The sequence below is a fragment of the Hirsutella rhossiliensis genome, assembly GCF_020360975.1.
Source record: "Hirsutella rhossiliensis strain HR02 chromosome Unknown scaffold00002, whole genome shotgun sequence".
Classification (NCBI taxonomy): domain Eukaryota; kingdom Fungi; phylum Ascomycota; class Sordariomycetes; order Hypocreales; family Ophiocordycipitaceae; genus Hirsutella; species Hirsutella rhossiliensis.
This window is the reverse complement of record NW_025408668.1, coordinates 8,114,796-8,129,497: the sequence shown is the minus strand read 5'-3', so window position 1 is coordinate 8,129,497 and position 14,702 is coordinate 8,114,796. Positions and strand designations below refer to the sequence as shown.

At 57.2% G+C, this 14,702-nt stretch overlaps 3 protein-coding genes across 3 annotated transcripts; 1 reads left to right on the top strand and 2 right to left on the bottom strand.

Moving 5' to 3' along the window:
- Positions 1 to 483: 483 nt before the first annotated feature.
- On the bottom strand, positions 484 to 3,675 carry HRG_02687 (rhoGEF domain-containing protein; the record flags this gene model as incomplete). Its single annotated transcript, XM_044861158.1, has 6 exons — positions 484 to 600; positions 676 to 1,764; positions 1,817 to 2,509; positions 2,651 to 2,946; positions 3,224 to 3,317; positions 3,619 to 3,675. The coding sequence occupies 6 exons, from the start codon at positions 3,673 to 3,675 to the stop codon at positions 484 to 486; spliced, it is 2,346 nt and encodes a 781-aa protein (XP_044724791.1).
- A 4,892-nt stretch (positions 3,676 to 8,567) lies between these two features.
- HRG_02686 (telomerase ribonucleoprotein complex - RNA binding domain-containing protein) lies at positions 8,568 to 12,479 on the top strand (the record flags this gene model as incomplete). Its single annotated transcript, XM_044861157.1, has 11 exons — positions 8,568 to 8,963; positions 9,014 to 9,317; positions 9,369 to 9,539; positions 9,583 to 10,046; positions 10,120 to 10,350; positions 10,422 to 10,883; positions 10,930 to 11,785; positions 11,835 to 11,903; positions 11,975 to 12,142; positions 12,205 to 12,313; positions 12,377 to 12,479. 11 exons carry the CDS (start codon positions 8,568 to 8,570, stop codon positions 12,477 to 12,479), a joined length of 3,333 nt encoding a protein of 1,110 aa, XP_044724790.1.
- Positions 12,480 to 12,624: 145 nt separating this feature from the next.
- Positions 12,625 to 14,263, bottom strand: HRG_02685 (membrane bound o-acyl transferase family domain-containing protein; the record flags this gene model as incomplete). Its single annotated transcript, XM_044861156.1, has 2 exons — positions 12,625 to 13,619; positions 13,684 to 14,263. 2 exons carry the CDS (start codon positions 14,261 to 14,263, stop codon positions 12,625 to 12,627), a joined length of 1,575 nt encoding a protein of 524 aa, XP_044724789.1.
- Positions 14,264 to 14,702: the final 439 nt, after the last annotated feature.

The window sequence follows — 14,702 nt, the reverse complement described above, 5'->3', positions numbered from 1 at the left end:
GTTTTCGCAAACGCGCGCTCGTCATCAAAAGCTCGCCCGCACCCCTGTGGTATCCTCAGCAACTCCGGGGCTCCCGCTTCCCATCTCCTCCCCGCCACGCTCATCAAATGCCCCCCCTACTGTGCTCGGTTTCGCTATGTAGGGACAAACTGTCGGCAACGGCAATTTAAAGAAGGATAGAAGTAGAACAAGTGAAGTCCAGGCCAGGGTTGACCGAGGAAGAAAGAAATAGAAAGGTAATGGGCTGGAAAGCCTTCTTTGCTCGTCGGACAGAGAGACAAAGAAAAGTTAAAAGGGCGTGTATGACCGAGGAAGAGAAGAAGAAAAAAGACGCCTTTTCCGTTGCCTCTGATGACATCTTTTACAGTGTAATGCATCCGTTGCCATGCGTCCTAGTTTTGCTGGGCAGCCAAAATCTGCCTGCTGTCCCTCTTGGGTTCTGCGCAGCGACGCCCACAATCCAGTCTCAAGTCAAGAGCCGCCTTACGAGTCGGCTAGCTTCGCAAAGTGCTTGGACCAGATCCATCCCACTTGGTCCGTCGCATCGTCCTGGTTCTTGGCCAGCCAGAGCTCGCCTTTCTCGGCAATGACGTCGAATATCTGCAGCAACACACACACACACCTGTCAGCGACTCGTGCTGTTCTCATGCTACCCAGCCTGCGTCCTTCACTCACCTCGCCAGCCTGGTACGTTAGATATGGATAGCCCGCCTCGTGCTTGGTGGTGGATATGTTGAACTCGAAGAGAGACGCCGCCAGCCAGAGGATGTTGTACCCGTCAGACGTCTGGTTTCGCTCCCGCGACGATGCTCGCGAGGATCGCCGGCTGTCCTCGGGCCCGTCTGGTAGGGGGAGCGCCGAGTGAAAAATGTTGGAATATCTGCGACTTTCATGAGGCAGGTAGCCCGAGTTGTACGTTGTGTTCGAGTCTCGGCGGTGCTGCGTGGCCGATTCTGAGCTCTGCCTTGGGGCACCCCCCGAATCTAGACTTCGCCCGGTGCTCGGCCGCGTCGACGCAGCCCCTGTCCCGGCCAACGAGCGTGAGCTCCCGACCATCTCGGGAGACCTAGACGACGACGCGGGGGCCCCCTGATGAGCGTGGATCCCGGCATAGTAGTCTCTGTAGTAGTAGTGGTGCGGGCTTGACATGGCGCCACCAAGGCCTGTTGCGCTGGGACTCGGTGACATGGAAAACGATCCGCTGCGGCGCCCGCCAAAGTCCGGTGCGGGCAGCGTTGGTGCTGCGTCGCCGTTGACCGAGTGCCCTCGCCCGCGCGATCTGATGGTGGAATCGTCCATGCTCGTGGTCGACTGCGACAACCTGCCCCAAGACGTCGGGTTCAGGATGCCGATGCTGGCTAGTTGGTCGCGGGCGTACGGATAGTCTCGCTGAAAGGTCGACACCACCTCTTCAAGGTCGGGTATCTCCGGGCAATCCCCGAGCACCGTCTTCATCTTCTCCTTCCATATCGCATACCAGTCTGTCTGGATATTGACAAAGTTGCCCAGGCAGATGTTGCCCACCTTTTCCGTCAGGGCAGAGAGTGTGGGGAGTTCCTTTTTCAGCGTGTCGTTTAAGGCTTCGTATTGCTCCACGAGTTCCCTAAGCTTTGGATCCGCTGTTCTGCCAGAGCGCTTCAGCTGCTCGGATCGTTCATAGTCCAGCCGCCGCTTCTGCCGCTTCTTCATGGCCAAGGACGGGTTCCCGTACGCCTTGATGACAAGCTCAAAGGGCTCAATCACATGCTTTCGAACTTGTGTCAACTGCGAGGGTCAGTGGGCGCTCCGCACACTCCATGCGGAACAAACTACTCACGTGTTCCTCCAGAGCAACCTTTTCGAGGTCTCGAACCGAGATGTTGAACTGAACCCACTTGCTCTCGAGTTCGGGATAGTTGCCTGGCTGAAGCCGCATGACCAACTCGACCGATGACAGATACTGGAGGAACTCGTGCACGTATGCCGACACCTGGCGAGTGTAGAACTCTACATCGCGGAGGACAACTTGAAGTCGGAGGTAATCGTCGCCAAACTTCTCGTGAAGCTTGGCATAGTCCTGGTCCTCGGGAGGCCGGTTGTTGGACGCCTGCAACTTGTCGACCCTCTTGCCGAAGGCACGTGCGAAACCAGCCTTGACGTCAGACTCCTTCCTCTTCCTTCCCACGATCTGACCGACGAGCTCAAAGTTCTTCTTGGTCCTGTTGATCTCGACAATGGCAGTCTCAAGAGAATCCTTGGCAGCTAAAAGCGCCTCCCGGTCCGGGTGATCCTGTGGCGTGTGCTGGAGAAGGGTGATGATCAGGTTGGGATACTTTGTGATTCTCTGCATGGGTTTGATCAGGAGAGAATCCAGGTCCCAAGCAGCCGTCAGATCCTTGGCCACCTCGTTGCACTCGTTCAACCACACCTGGACCGTAGGATCCTGCTGTATCTGAATCAGTCGTTTCGCAGCCTGGTCGCTGTTCCGGAGGAAGCCTTCGTGCGCAAGCTTCATGCTCTCCACGTTGCTCTGAAAAACGGGTCCGAGCGACGTTGCGCGATCCTTGCTGTCCTTGGGCTCTCTACTACTGCGCTGGCTCCGATCCGACATGACAGAGTCTTCTCCCCGAAGAGATGTATGCCCCCCCGCCGGAACATAGACCGCGGCCACGGCTTCTTTGAGCCCCCTGAGAAAGTATGTGTGGAACTGGATGATCTCATCGCTGTTGCGGAAAATGAGCTTCACCGTTTTCGAGTCTAACTTGGGGCAAGCTTCCGCAGTTCCCTTGTAAATTTCCTCGACAATGTTCATATCTCGGACAAAGACTGCCTCCGTGTCGACCAACTCTTTGATGACGTTGTGTCGTTGGATGAGGCGGTGACGCTCCTTGCCGTCGTCCTCTTGGGCAAGTGATTTGGCGCCGCCGTCGGCCACTGTGCGACCGCTGAAGTACTGGTCTCCAATCTCTGTTGGTGCCACATCCAGTGATTGGGGCGTTTCCAGAGGTGATGTGAAGTCGTCGATCCCTCTTTCGGAGTTGATGAGTGTACTCCCATAATGTAACTGGTCGTAGAACACGCTTGAGGTTCTCGAGTTGAGGGCGGAGGCAGACGCAGAATTCGGGACGGGAGGAGGCTCATGATCCGGCGAGGGGAGGAAAGAAAGGCTTGCGACGCCGGGTGAAAGTGACGGTACAAAGAATCCACCTCCAGCATCGACTTCTAGCAGCTGCGTTTGACCGACGGGCATCGAAGATCTTTTCGATTCGTCTGGAATACTCATAGCTGTCCCAGAAGTCGTGTCCTTGGATGAGGAAGCGCTCTCCCTGGTGGGCGTTCTGGTCTCGAAAATGGTTACGTGACCAAACGAGGGAGACCCTTGTCTGCTTTGCGTCGCGGAAGACTTTGCCTTGTCGGAAACGTCAATGCTATCCACCGAGAAATCTGTCCATGCCGATTGCTGGCTGAGCCTGTCGTTTTCTAACCTCGAGTGAGGCACTGCGAGATTGGAGGAATTGACCGTTGGTCGAGACCGATCGTGGGCCGGTTCGTGGATATCGTCCAAAAGGCCCGCATCGGATGAAGCACATGTAGACGTCCGATGAGAGGGGAGCTCGTCGAGGCGGAAATCAGACTGACGATGTTCAGTTCTATCGCCGCCGTCGGTCGCTTCGGTGCAGGCGTCTGTGGCTCCATGGTCGTGATGTCGTGATTCATAACTGCCCTGCGCAGCGGCTTCCAGGTCAGAATGACAATCAGACTCATCCTGCGCGTCCAATCGCGGGAAGGGCGTTGTTGAATGGTTCCCGATGGCTCTCAGTTCTTTATCTGCTGGCGGCATGACAGTCACGGCGGCTCCGCGTAACGAATCTGGCTCCACGAGCTCGTCTCCGAAAGCCCCTGGAACACTAGGCACGCTGCCAGTGTCCTGAGCATCCGCTGCCTGGGCGGGTTCCTGTGCCATTCCCGAGCTCTTTGACGGTTGTTCTCGGAAATCTGTTTCATCTTCAAAGGGGTATTGATACTCTGCTTGATGAGCTGGTACCGATCTCTCCGGACTCGGCGGCTTGACAACGGTGATTGGGACGTCCAAAGGTGAGTGAGCTTGGATGGGAGGGTTCGTTTGGGGTTCGACGTCAAACTCTGTAGTCTCCGAGGTCGCAGACAAGGCAGACAGCGGCTGCTCGTCAGTGTTCGCCGGAGGGCTGAGCACAGGGAAACTTCCAGGGACACCCAGAGTAGGTGAGTCGATGCTTTGTGGTGCTGAATCAAGTGCCGTGCGTACAGTCAGGGGAGGCATGTTGGGTCGAGCAGCAGGATCCGGAGCAGGATCTGCGATGGTGGGCTCCGCTGAACCAGTGATGGATTCTGCCAGGAAATGCTCCGAGGACGCTGCCTGCAGCCTCTTTTCGAGGCCCGGTTCCGTTTCCAAGTCAATCTCGGCAGCGCTCAGTGATGCAGCGGAGGTAGCCTCCGCGAGTGGCGATGTTACTGTCTCGGTAGACACAATAGCCTTGGTAGCCGCCTCCGATTCCCTTCGCCGCCTCTCAGCGGCAACCTGTCGTTCTTCGAGAGCCTCGCTCTCCCGGATCGACTTGCTATATGCGAGTCTTATGTGCTCCCTTCTCTGCTCAAAATCGATTGGACCAAATGATATCTTTCGACGCCTTGCAGCCCCGTCGTCAGTCTTTGGCCCACTGGGAGCAAGCCCGTCGCGGGAACTTGCTCCGCCCGATTCCTTGATTCGCAGGCCGGCCGCTGTGGCCGCGGAAATAGGCAAGCGCGGTCGAGAGCTCCGCAGGGGTGGTGACAGTTTTGGCGAAGGGACAGCAATGTATGCCTGAAGCCTCGCGTTATCCGGTGTTGCCAATGGCGCTGGAGGTTGCTTCTTAGCTCGGATGACCGTGGCTGTGGCCCGAGGAGCTGCAGCAGTATTGGCTCCCGAGACCCTTGCGCTCGCCAGAGAGCATTTCAAGGCCGAAGGTGAATTGGAACGAGTGGATGACGGACTCGGGGGGCCGCTCGAACTGCTCAGTTTTCGAACAGAAACAGGTAGTTTCGAAGCCGAAGAGGATGGGTCGGGGCTTGTTGAGGCAGGGAACCTGCGAGGTGAGTTGCAAGATATTTCGATTTCAATAGATGCAAGTGACACCGCTGCGTCGCTGCGCGACCGAGTCCGATGCCTTGGATGAGCGCCCGATGCAACTTGCGACTGGTTCTGCAGCGCGTCGACATGGCGGTACCAGCTGCTCGGGAATGGCTGCTCCGCATCGGGGCCGGAAAAGCTGCGCTGATGGCTGGCGAGATTGTAGTTACCGGACTCGGACGTTCCCCGCGGTCGAGCGCCGTGAATGCCGAAACCTGCAACCGCCGAACCGCGCTGGCCCGAGGGAATTTCGCCAAACAAAAGGCCGGGTGGTCGAGAAGTGGTGGGTGGGGAGGACGACATCTGTTGATGCGGGACTCTTTGCGGCAATTGTGTCAAGGACTTGGATCCGGGCACCTTGCCAATGATGGAGTTTCGAGGCTTGCCGATGCGGCTTGCGAATGACTGCGAGCTGCCCGGGACTGCAGCCTGAGCCACAAACCTTGATCGCTGGGCTCGCGTGGCTGCACCAGACTCGAGCGCAGCCTGCATCTGCGCGCCTTGGGAGCTTCCTGCACGCGGGTCAGAGTGGACTGGAGCCCCGTTGGCCGTCTTGACGGTTGGGCGCGTCACCCGAGGAGGTGCATGTGCCGGCCGCGCCTGTGGTTTGGATACGGAAGAAGCAACACCATTCTGATCGAAGCGTTTCTTCAGATCCTTGACACTTGGCTTGCCAGTTGGCGTTCTAGACGCGCCGGACGATCTGCTGTCGAGGGGGCTCGAGGCGGAGCGGAGGTTGGACCGAGAGAGGGCGTGGTTGGCAGAAGGTCTCGCGTTGCCGCCATCGCCGTGAGGGAGCAGTGACGGGCGGGCGTGGGCGGCTTGCAGGCCTCGATAGTCGTCGTCAGGATTCGACGGGTTGGGAGCGTGGTGTGAGTGGGCGGGGACAGCATTGTGGAGGGCAGTCGGATAGGAGACGTGGCTGCTCGAGGCGTCGGAGCTCGGGGAGTCGTCGGGTTCGGTTTCGAGGCAGCTGTAGTCGGTGGAATGGTGAGAATGGCGATGGCCACCAAGGCCCGCGCGACGGGGACCGTCGACGCCCCCCGGCAGGCCAGCGTCCAGGTCCGGGCTCATGATGGCCTTTGGAGTGGCCTGGCCAGAAGGGGCATCCGTCAGGTCGGTCGGGCGTCGCGACTGGGCGGGACACAACGAAAGGCCCCAGCAGCAGCGCGCATCGATGCTTCGTCGGTGATGCAGGGCGGAGGCGAGGGCGAGGGCAAAATGCGGGACGACGGTGGCGAGCTGAGTGCGGGTGCAGACGGGAGGGTGAAGGCTGGCGGAGGCGGGTTTGACGAGGGGGGGTTGTGGTTGCACTTTGCGCCTGATGGGAGAGGATTGGGTGGTGGTGGTGAGAGGCCGTAGAGGTCGGTCGGGTGGCAGAGGTGGCACCCTGGCTGCTTGAATGCAGGTCACAACAGTGGCCGCGCCCCGGAGGCAGGGAGGATGGCCGGGCAGTTTGGCGGCGGGCTGCCGGTCACTCGTCGCCCGTCGCCCACTGACTCTTCCCCGCCGCCGCCCGTGTTTAATAATTCGGGGCGAGGTATTTACCAGACACTACTCGTCTCTGTCTCTGCCCGGCTCAAATTCATCATGGCAGGCCACGTATCGGCAGGTACCTTTGCCTCCCACATCCCTTTGGACTCTCGGCGCTCTCCAAGCAAAACACAGTCAGTCCTGTCTGTTTGCACGACTCTGCAGACTGGCCTCGTCTGCCACCATGTTCTTGGCGGACGGCGGGCTGGGCCTCGTTTGTCACGCGTCGAGGGCGAGCGAGATAGGGGTCTCAAACACGGTCGGCTGCGGATTTTCTTTGCTTTTCTCCCTTCTCCCTCTCCTTTTTGTCTCCTTCATACCTGCTGGACCTGTCTATTCGTGGCTAATCCGTAATACTTCGTACAATGTAGGGAGTATAGTGCCACCCGAAAAAGGAAAACCGAGCATCTTTGCTTTTCACCCCTGAAGCCTTTCCCGCCAGTACGAACGAGTTCCCGGGATCACTGGCTTCCCGCAAGTGCGGATTGCGAGCAGCTGAGCGCGTGGGAACTCACCTGCCTTTCCCCGGCATCCCATCAACTACAGACGAGGCGCAGAGGACCATCTATCTGATACCGGGAAAGCCCCGAGGCCCGTCTGTACCTCCTCTTACATGTGCTGACATGCCAGCAGCCCCGTGGCACTTGAATCACGCCGTTTGTGCGGGAGCGAGATTGGCCTGTTGCCTGGGCTGTTGATAGGTAATGTAAACAGCAAAACAAGGCTCCATGACAGGCGTCGGTTCTCGGTTTGCAAACAGACGCAAGTTCTGCCATATGCCTCGACGAGTCTCTCGAGGCTCTACCATACCTCGTCGTAGACCGAGGGGCCAGAGGTGCCCAACCAACAAGTTCGATGGACAAGAACTCGACGACGTCCCGCATCTTTTATGCAAGGTACCCGACGGCAGCCGTGCGATGACTCTTGTCTCGGCGGACAGATGGCTTCAGCGCGTTGCTGTGGGCTGCTGTAGGGCAGACAAGGTACCTGTGTGTACTTTGACCGGCTAATCAAAAGCGCCTGTGGCTCCACCTTGGAACTTGTTGACCCCCGGTTTCTTCTCCACCCTTTTATCGACAGCGTTCGTACAGTCCCGAACCACTCTGCATCGCACCTTGCGCCGCAACCAACGAACGTCTGCTAGGCAACGTGGTTTTGTGTATCTGCCAACCAAGAGGAGCGTCGCGTTTGCCACTGCACACACGCACATACTCCTTACTCATTTCAATACAGGAAAACACGCCGTTGGGCGGTGGACTAAGTACCTACCGCATACACATTAGTAAGGAAGTGTGTTGGTGTCTAAGTAGGTAGGTACTAGGTAGTAGGTAGGGCACCTTGATAAAGGTACTACCTAGGTACCCACATGCCAATGTTTATGACGGCGTTTATGCACGTTGTCCTCTAGAGATGCGCGACCTTGATACCTTTAGGTACCTACTCGCACTCTGTGACTCCAGTCAGAGTACAGTACGTGTCGAGTACCCGCGACGATGCCCAAAACCCCGCTTTGATTTGCGAGTTGCGCGCTTAATAAGTCGCGCTGTCACCCCGTGCTCTTCACGATATCTACTACCTGCTAAGGTAGATAAACACCTTGAGAAATAGTTGACCAGCTAAGGTACTACTTAGTTATATTCTGACTGACCGAGTACCCAGTAAGTGTGCTTTACTGCATTCCTTCCCTACTCACGATTGTCTGGAAGCGCAGAACAAGGTTCTGGTTGATCTTGCAAATACAGTGCGCAAAATATACACACACATGGAACGCGACGCACGACGCCCGCCTGTCACTCGTCCATGCCGTCTACTTCGTACTGTACGCATCTTCAGTCTTGTCCGAGGTGCACCCGCGCGCAAGCATCAACCGGGGGCGCGTTTCCACCTCACCCGCCATTGTGTCGAGCCCATGACTAGAGGCGTCAAGCGGAAGCGCGGGGAGCACGATTCCGTGGACAGGCAACTCCTCGGCTCGTCGGCCCACGTCCCGCCTGTCCATCGGGATCTGCTGCAGCAGTGCTATCCCAAGGTCCGGACGCTGCGAGACCATGCCATCTCCAAACTCCCGGGCGGCTCTAGGCTCCGCCGAAGGAAGATTGCCTCTTTGGGCAGTGGAAAGGACTGCAGCGATGCCGAGATGACCCTCGCACATGTCCTCGACACCACGCTCATCTGTTCTTCCGAAAGCCCGCCACGCAGCGACGGAAGTGCGTACCAGCAATTCTTGTCCTTTTCCCAGCAGGGGGACGAATCATATGTCTCCCTCTCAGACGGAATAGCTGCATCGACCGAGGCACAGTCCGAGGTTTGTTGCTGCCACTCCTCGTGCCCTGTGCAGCGGCTCAAGCACAATAGATTGTCGACTTTGTCATATGGCTACTCTTCCAATGGGAGGTGAGAGCTTCGACGCGGCCCAAGCACCTTCTGTGTGATGGCTTTCGTCGAGGGGCCAGGGAGGGTGACTTGGGCGGCCTCAAGATTCCTGGCATATACAGCCTCCATCCCAACCCTCACGCAGCGGCGCTCAAACAGGCTCCTTGGCCGCATCTATTGCTCTTGTTGGGGCAATCGGGCCAGCGACTGATGGTCGACTTGCTCATGGACTGCTCCATATTCTTGGCCCTCGAGGCAGGTTCAGGCAACTACTATCAGTTGAGCGGTTAGCTGCTCTTGTCCCGAGTCGACCTTGTCCATCTCTGACCCGCAGCAGGATCCCCTTTGTCTGAGTTAGATTTATCCAATCGCTCACTCACTTCTCGCCACGAATCCCACGCTGTGGCGCGGAGGATTTCGGATATTGCAATCATGAGAAGGCACATCTTCTATGCTAAACCAGAATTGACTGCTCTTGGTCGGGCTCAGCCTGGCTACAGAAGAACTCGTATGCGCGTCAAGCCTCTCTCCCAACGGCAGTCGCTTACAAGCAACAGACATTCTCAACAGATGCCCCCATGTTCGGCAATCTCCGCAGCCGCAAGATGGTTCGTTTGTGTCACAGCTTGACGCAGAAAACCACAACGAAGTGAGCACGAGGAAGGTCATGATGTACATCTTCCCGCGACAATTCGGATTGCACAACGTCTTCACCTCCAAGGTCGATACTGCACAAAGGCTTGGAGACTACATGTCGCGGGAGGAAGAGATTGCCACTTTGATCCCGCAAGGCAACAACTCGGGTGGCGTCCCGCCGCCAAAGTTGCCCAGGAGGCTCAGGGGGGCTGCCAGGCACCTTGTGCGACGTCTTCAGATTCTGCATGGTCGTTGCTCGTATGCCAAAACTCTCCGTCATTACTGCCCGACTCATCTCGACAAATGCACCAAGCCAAAGCAGGAGGGCTCAAGACAAGATGTTGCGAATGGGAGCACGACTAACTGTTCAACACCAATGGTAAGCGGCGTTCTACAAACCTAGTGTGCGTGCCGAAGAGCTATGCACCCGGAACTCACATTGCGATCTACAGCGCACGTCGCTGCCCTCGAAGCAAACGCCACTCGTCGACTTGGCCTGCCCAGCCTCTTGCGTTTCAGCATTTTGCCAGGCCGTCCTGTCCAAAATCATACCCAATGAGTTTTGGGGGGACGGTGAAACTCTGTGCCACAACAAGGCGGCATTTCTTCACAAAGTCCATCACTTCATCAAACTGCGACGGTTCGAGTCCATGACGTTGCACGAAATTTCCCAGGGTTTCAAGGCAAGTCAAGCCGTAGGCGACTCTCGAATTCGCCTCGCTGTTGCGCACTGTACTCTAACCACACTTTGCAGGTGGCAGATCTCGCCTGGCTTCGGCCGCCTGGCCACGATGACCAAAAGCTTGGCCAATCCGACATCAACAAACGACGAGAGATTTTCTACGAGTTCCTGCACTACATCTTCGACTCACTTCTGATACCCCTGATCCAAAGCAGCTTTTACGTGACCGAGTCCAACACGCATCGTTACGAAGTGTTTTACTTTCGTCATGATGTATGGAGGCTCATTGCCAAGTCTACAATGGCAGAGCTCAGGGGCAACATGTTTGAAGAGATGAAGCTCGACGAAGCACAGCGGATTTTAGACTCGAGACGGCTCGGATATGGTCAATTACGGCTGTTACCCAAAGGTAACAACGTCAGGCTAATCACGAATCTCCGGAGGCGAAATCCTAGCAAAGTTTCGCCAAGAGCCTTGGAACCTAGTATCAACTCTGTACTGGGACCTATCCATACTATTCTCAAGTTTGAAAAGGTACTTGCGCCGCGTCTGCGTACTCTGTCACTCGCTGACAATCCAGGATGCAAATCTACGCAGACTGGGCTCGAGCCTATACTCAGTCGGCGACGTGTACCAGCGACTGAGACTTTTCAAGGACTCTTTGGGACCTGGACAACGGCGCTTCTACTGTGCCAAGGTGGACGTGCATGCCGCCTTCGACACGATCCCTCAAGGCGCAGTTGTCAAACTTATGTCCGGCGTTCTCAACAGACGTCTGTACACCGTTACAAAACACGCCGAGGTGCAGCCTGGCGAGCGCGCAATGCCTGAGCCGCGCAAGACGGCCACCAGCATCCGCAAACGATGGTGTGCCACCGCTGTGGCAGACGGCCATCATCGACCACTCTTGGAACTATTGGAGGGCAAGCTCGCCGGGTGCAAGAAAGATACTGTCTTTGTCGAGAGCGTCGCGCAAAAGGCTTACAATTCTGGGTTTCTCGTCGACCTCTTGTCGGAGCACGTGGAATGCAACCTCGTCAAGTTTGGCAGCCATTTTTTCCGACAGAAGAGGGGCGTGCCTCAGGGGTCGGTTCTGTCGTCATGGCTGTGCAATTACTTCTATGCCGACCTTGAGTCGCGTCACCTGGGCTTTTTGCAAGCGCCTGACTGCTTGCTGATGAGGCTCATTGATGACTTTCTCCTCATCACGCTCGACAAGTCCAAGGCTGTTGAATTCGTTCAAAACATGCATAGGGGGTTTCCCGACTACGGTGTCGAGGCGAATCAAAAGAAGACCCGGGTCAACTTTGATATGCACATCGGCGACGACGCAGTTTCCAAGGTCTCCGGGGGGGGGGGGTTCCCTTACTGCGGCTTGCTCATTAACGATCAGTCGCTGGGTATCACCAAGGATCGGATCCGAAGCGATGGAACTAGTAAGACGACAAGGCCTCAGCCTCGAGTTCGAAAGCTCACAGTCTACAGCCGTCTCAAGCTCGCTCACAGTTGAATTTGGTCGCTCGCCGGGTCAAAACTTCCAACGCAAGGTTCTTGGTGAGTTGCTGCCCGTCTCTACTGGCTCAACCTTGAATGCGAATCTAAAAGTGACCTCCCCGCCCTTGAAGCCGCCTTCAAGGCACAGTCTCATTTCATGTTCTACGACTCTTCTCACAACAATAAGGCCGCCGTCCTCCACTCGCTCAGCGATGCATTCAGCGAGACTTGTCGCAGGATGTGGGCTTACATCCGTTGCTTGTCTCGGCCGCAGCGACCCCGTATCGGCCTCGTCATTCGTAAGCAGACGGCCTGTGCACCCACATCCGCTCTCCATCCCACCGTCTGACCCCATGTGCAGAAACGATTGTCAAAGTCGCAGATGTCGCCTTTGTTATCCTGTCCAGCAAGTCGAGAAGGTTGCGGTACTCGCACTATTCTTTTGGCATCCGGAAGGGACAAGTTTCAGGGTGAGAAAGCCTATAATGCGGTCCAACTCGCCCTGCGACCTTTGTTCACTGACATGTCTCCAGCATTGCCTTTGCGGCCTTTTTAGAAGTCCTCAGCCGGAAGCAGACGGGATATGGCCCAGTCATCTCGTGGCTACAGAAACAGCAGACGAAAACATCAACGTGACGGATGATCCGGCGATGTCGCAACGTGGACGATTTGTGCCTACACACAGGGGTCACCAAAAATCCTTTCGCTGGAAACCCAGCGTGGACGTTTAGAAAAGCCCTGTTCTTCTATGCCCCATTGAAAACGAACTTTGCCAGCATTCCTAAATGGCAATTCCCGACTCCCACCAATGTTTTCCAGAGTGCCACTTGAAAAAGTGACGGCAGTCCCATCGCCACCAATGGTCTGTGGGATGCCCATAGCCTAACCAGCGAAGGGGGGACATCGGGACAGGTTCCATCAGCCAAGCCCCTGTCGCGGCGAAGTCGTCAACGAAGAAGACGCCCGTCATATACAGCCACGACGTCACCCAGAGCAGATTGATGGCCCGGGTCACAACCCTGGACGGATTTGGAAAACACCGAACCATGACGCCGTGCAGGGTCTTCTCAATGATGATACCGACTACCTGGAGGAGGAAAAAGGCTACCGGGTGCCAGGGCTTGGTCCCCGGGGTCGAGGTCATGCTCCCCGAGGCATGGAGCAGGCCAGATTGGAGAAAAGACACGAAGGCAGCCGTAATGGCGGCCCATCGGCTGCCCTTGTTGAGATAGCCGTGTTTGACCAGATAAGTCGCGGGGGCAAGGAACTGGTGTCGAAAGGTCTGATGCCATGACGCGCCCCACCAGCCGGCAAGACCTCGATCGAGCAATTGGGAGAAGCTTCCAAAGACCGAGGTGTGGAACCACGGCGCTGCACGGCTAGGGAAGCAGAGCTTTGACAGCCAATACTGAATCAGGTCGTGAAGACTGAAATAGCCCTGGATGGCGCTTAGAATACCGGCCACGGTAAGCAGCTCCCTGTAAGCAAGCAATAGCCATGGTGGCATACCGCCAAGGTACGATGGAGTCTCATCAGAATGGCCCGGTCCAAGGACGAAGTAGGGATCCTTGACCATGAGGACCGAGCCGAGATCAAGGACTAGATACATGACGGCCACCGAGGCGAGCCGTCTGCGCACGAATTCTCTTTCTGTCAGGCAACACTCGTATCCGCTTTTGCTCACCCGGGGTATCGAGTCGAGGTCCACAAGCTCCCCCGGGCGGGCAACGGGAGGGATCTGTGGATGAGGAATGGACGTTATGGACCAGTTCCAACCTGCAGGCCGTTAGCTTCTACCATGCGCGGTATGCAGACTTGGTGGGGGTGCTGCCGGCCTTACCTGAGCCTCGAAAGCTGCACGCCAGATCCAAGGCCCAGCCGAGGCGCTGCAGAAAGGGGCCGTCGGCGGGAAATGGTTGCCAGACAAAGACGGCCGTCTGTTGCTGCACCGTCGAGTCTGCGACAGAAACTTGGCGCCGTCGCCTCTGCCTCGCATCTCCGGCCCACCGCGCAGAGGCCTGTCGACTCGGGCCCTTTGTCGTAGGCACTGGCGCTGGGCGGGTGGAGACGCGGACGGCCCTTGCCGCATCGAACTGAGGACGCGTCCAGATGAGGAGACTCAAGTTGGAGATGATGCCCCAGGCAGCCATCAGGCCCGTGGCGTAGGCGAAGGCAAACCTTGAGCTGGACGTTTGGCGGATGACGTTGATGTTGAAGGCAACGACAAAGGCCATGACGAGCCACCTCGTGTGGTAGAGCCAGGGACGGCGCGCGTGAGGGATGGTGAGCCACAGCACGGGCACGAAAAAGGCGCCCAGCAGACTGTAGGGAATGACGAGCGGCGTGAGGCGCCCCTCGGCGACGGCGCGGGAGAAGGCGGCGCGGCGGGCCGTCTGGGCGGCGTCGCTGAGGTTGTCCATTGCCTGTCGAAGGGGTTTGTGTCTCGCGCAGCCGCTTTGCAAATCCGAAGACAGCCAGCAGCCAGCCGGTTCTGTCGACTGCTGTTGATGTTCTTCAGGGGTTCACACCCAAGGTAAGGTAGGTATTATGCAAAAGACCCTTGTTGCACAGGTTTGCCACTCGGGACCGCTTGCCGTGCCGTGGGTCAGGTGGCCGCTGCAGGGCGCAGGGGACGAAGTGGGGGGGCTGGAGCGCTGTACTTTGTAATACTTCGTGCCTCGGAGGCGATTGAAGATCGCGTACTCTGTAATCTGCCCGCCTTTTCCCACCACCTGCAGCGATGACCTTCCGCGACAAGACCAGACGACTTTTCGACATCATCCAACACTGCTCCTCTCCAAAGGCCACGGCAAACGACTGTCGCATGCCAGGAACGGCAAGCTGGCCATGGAAAGCGCC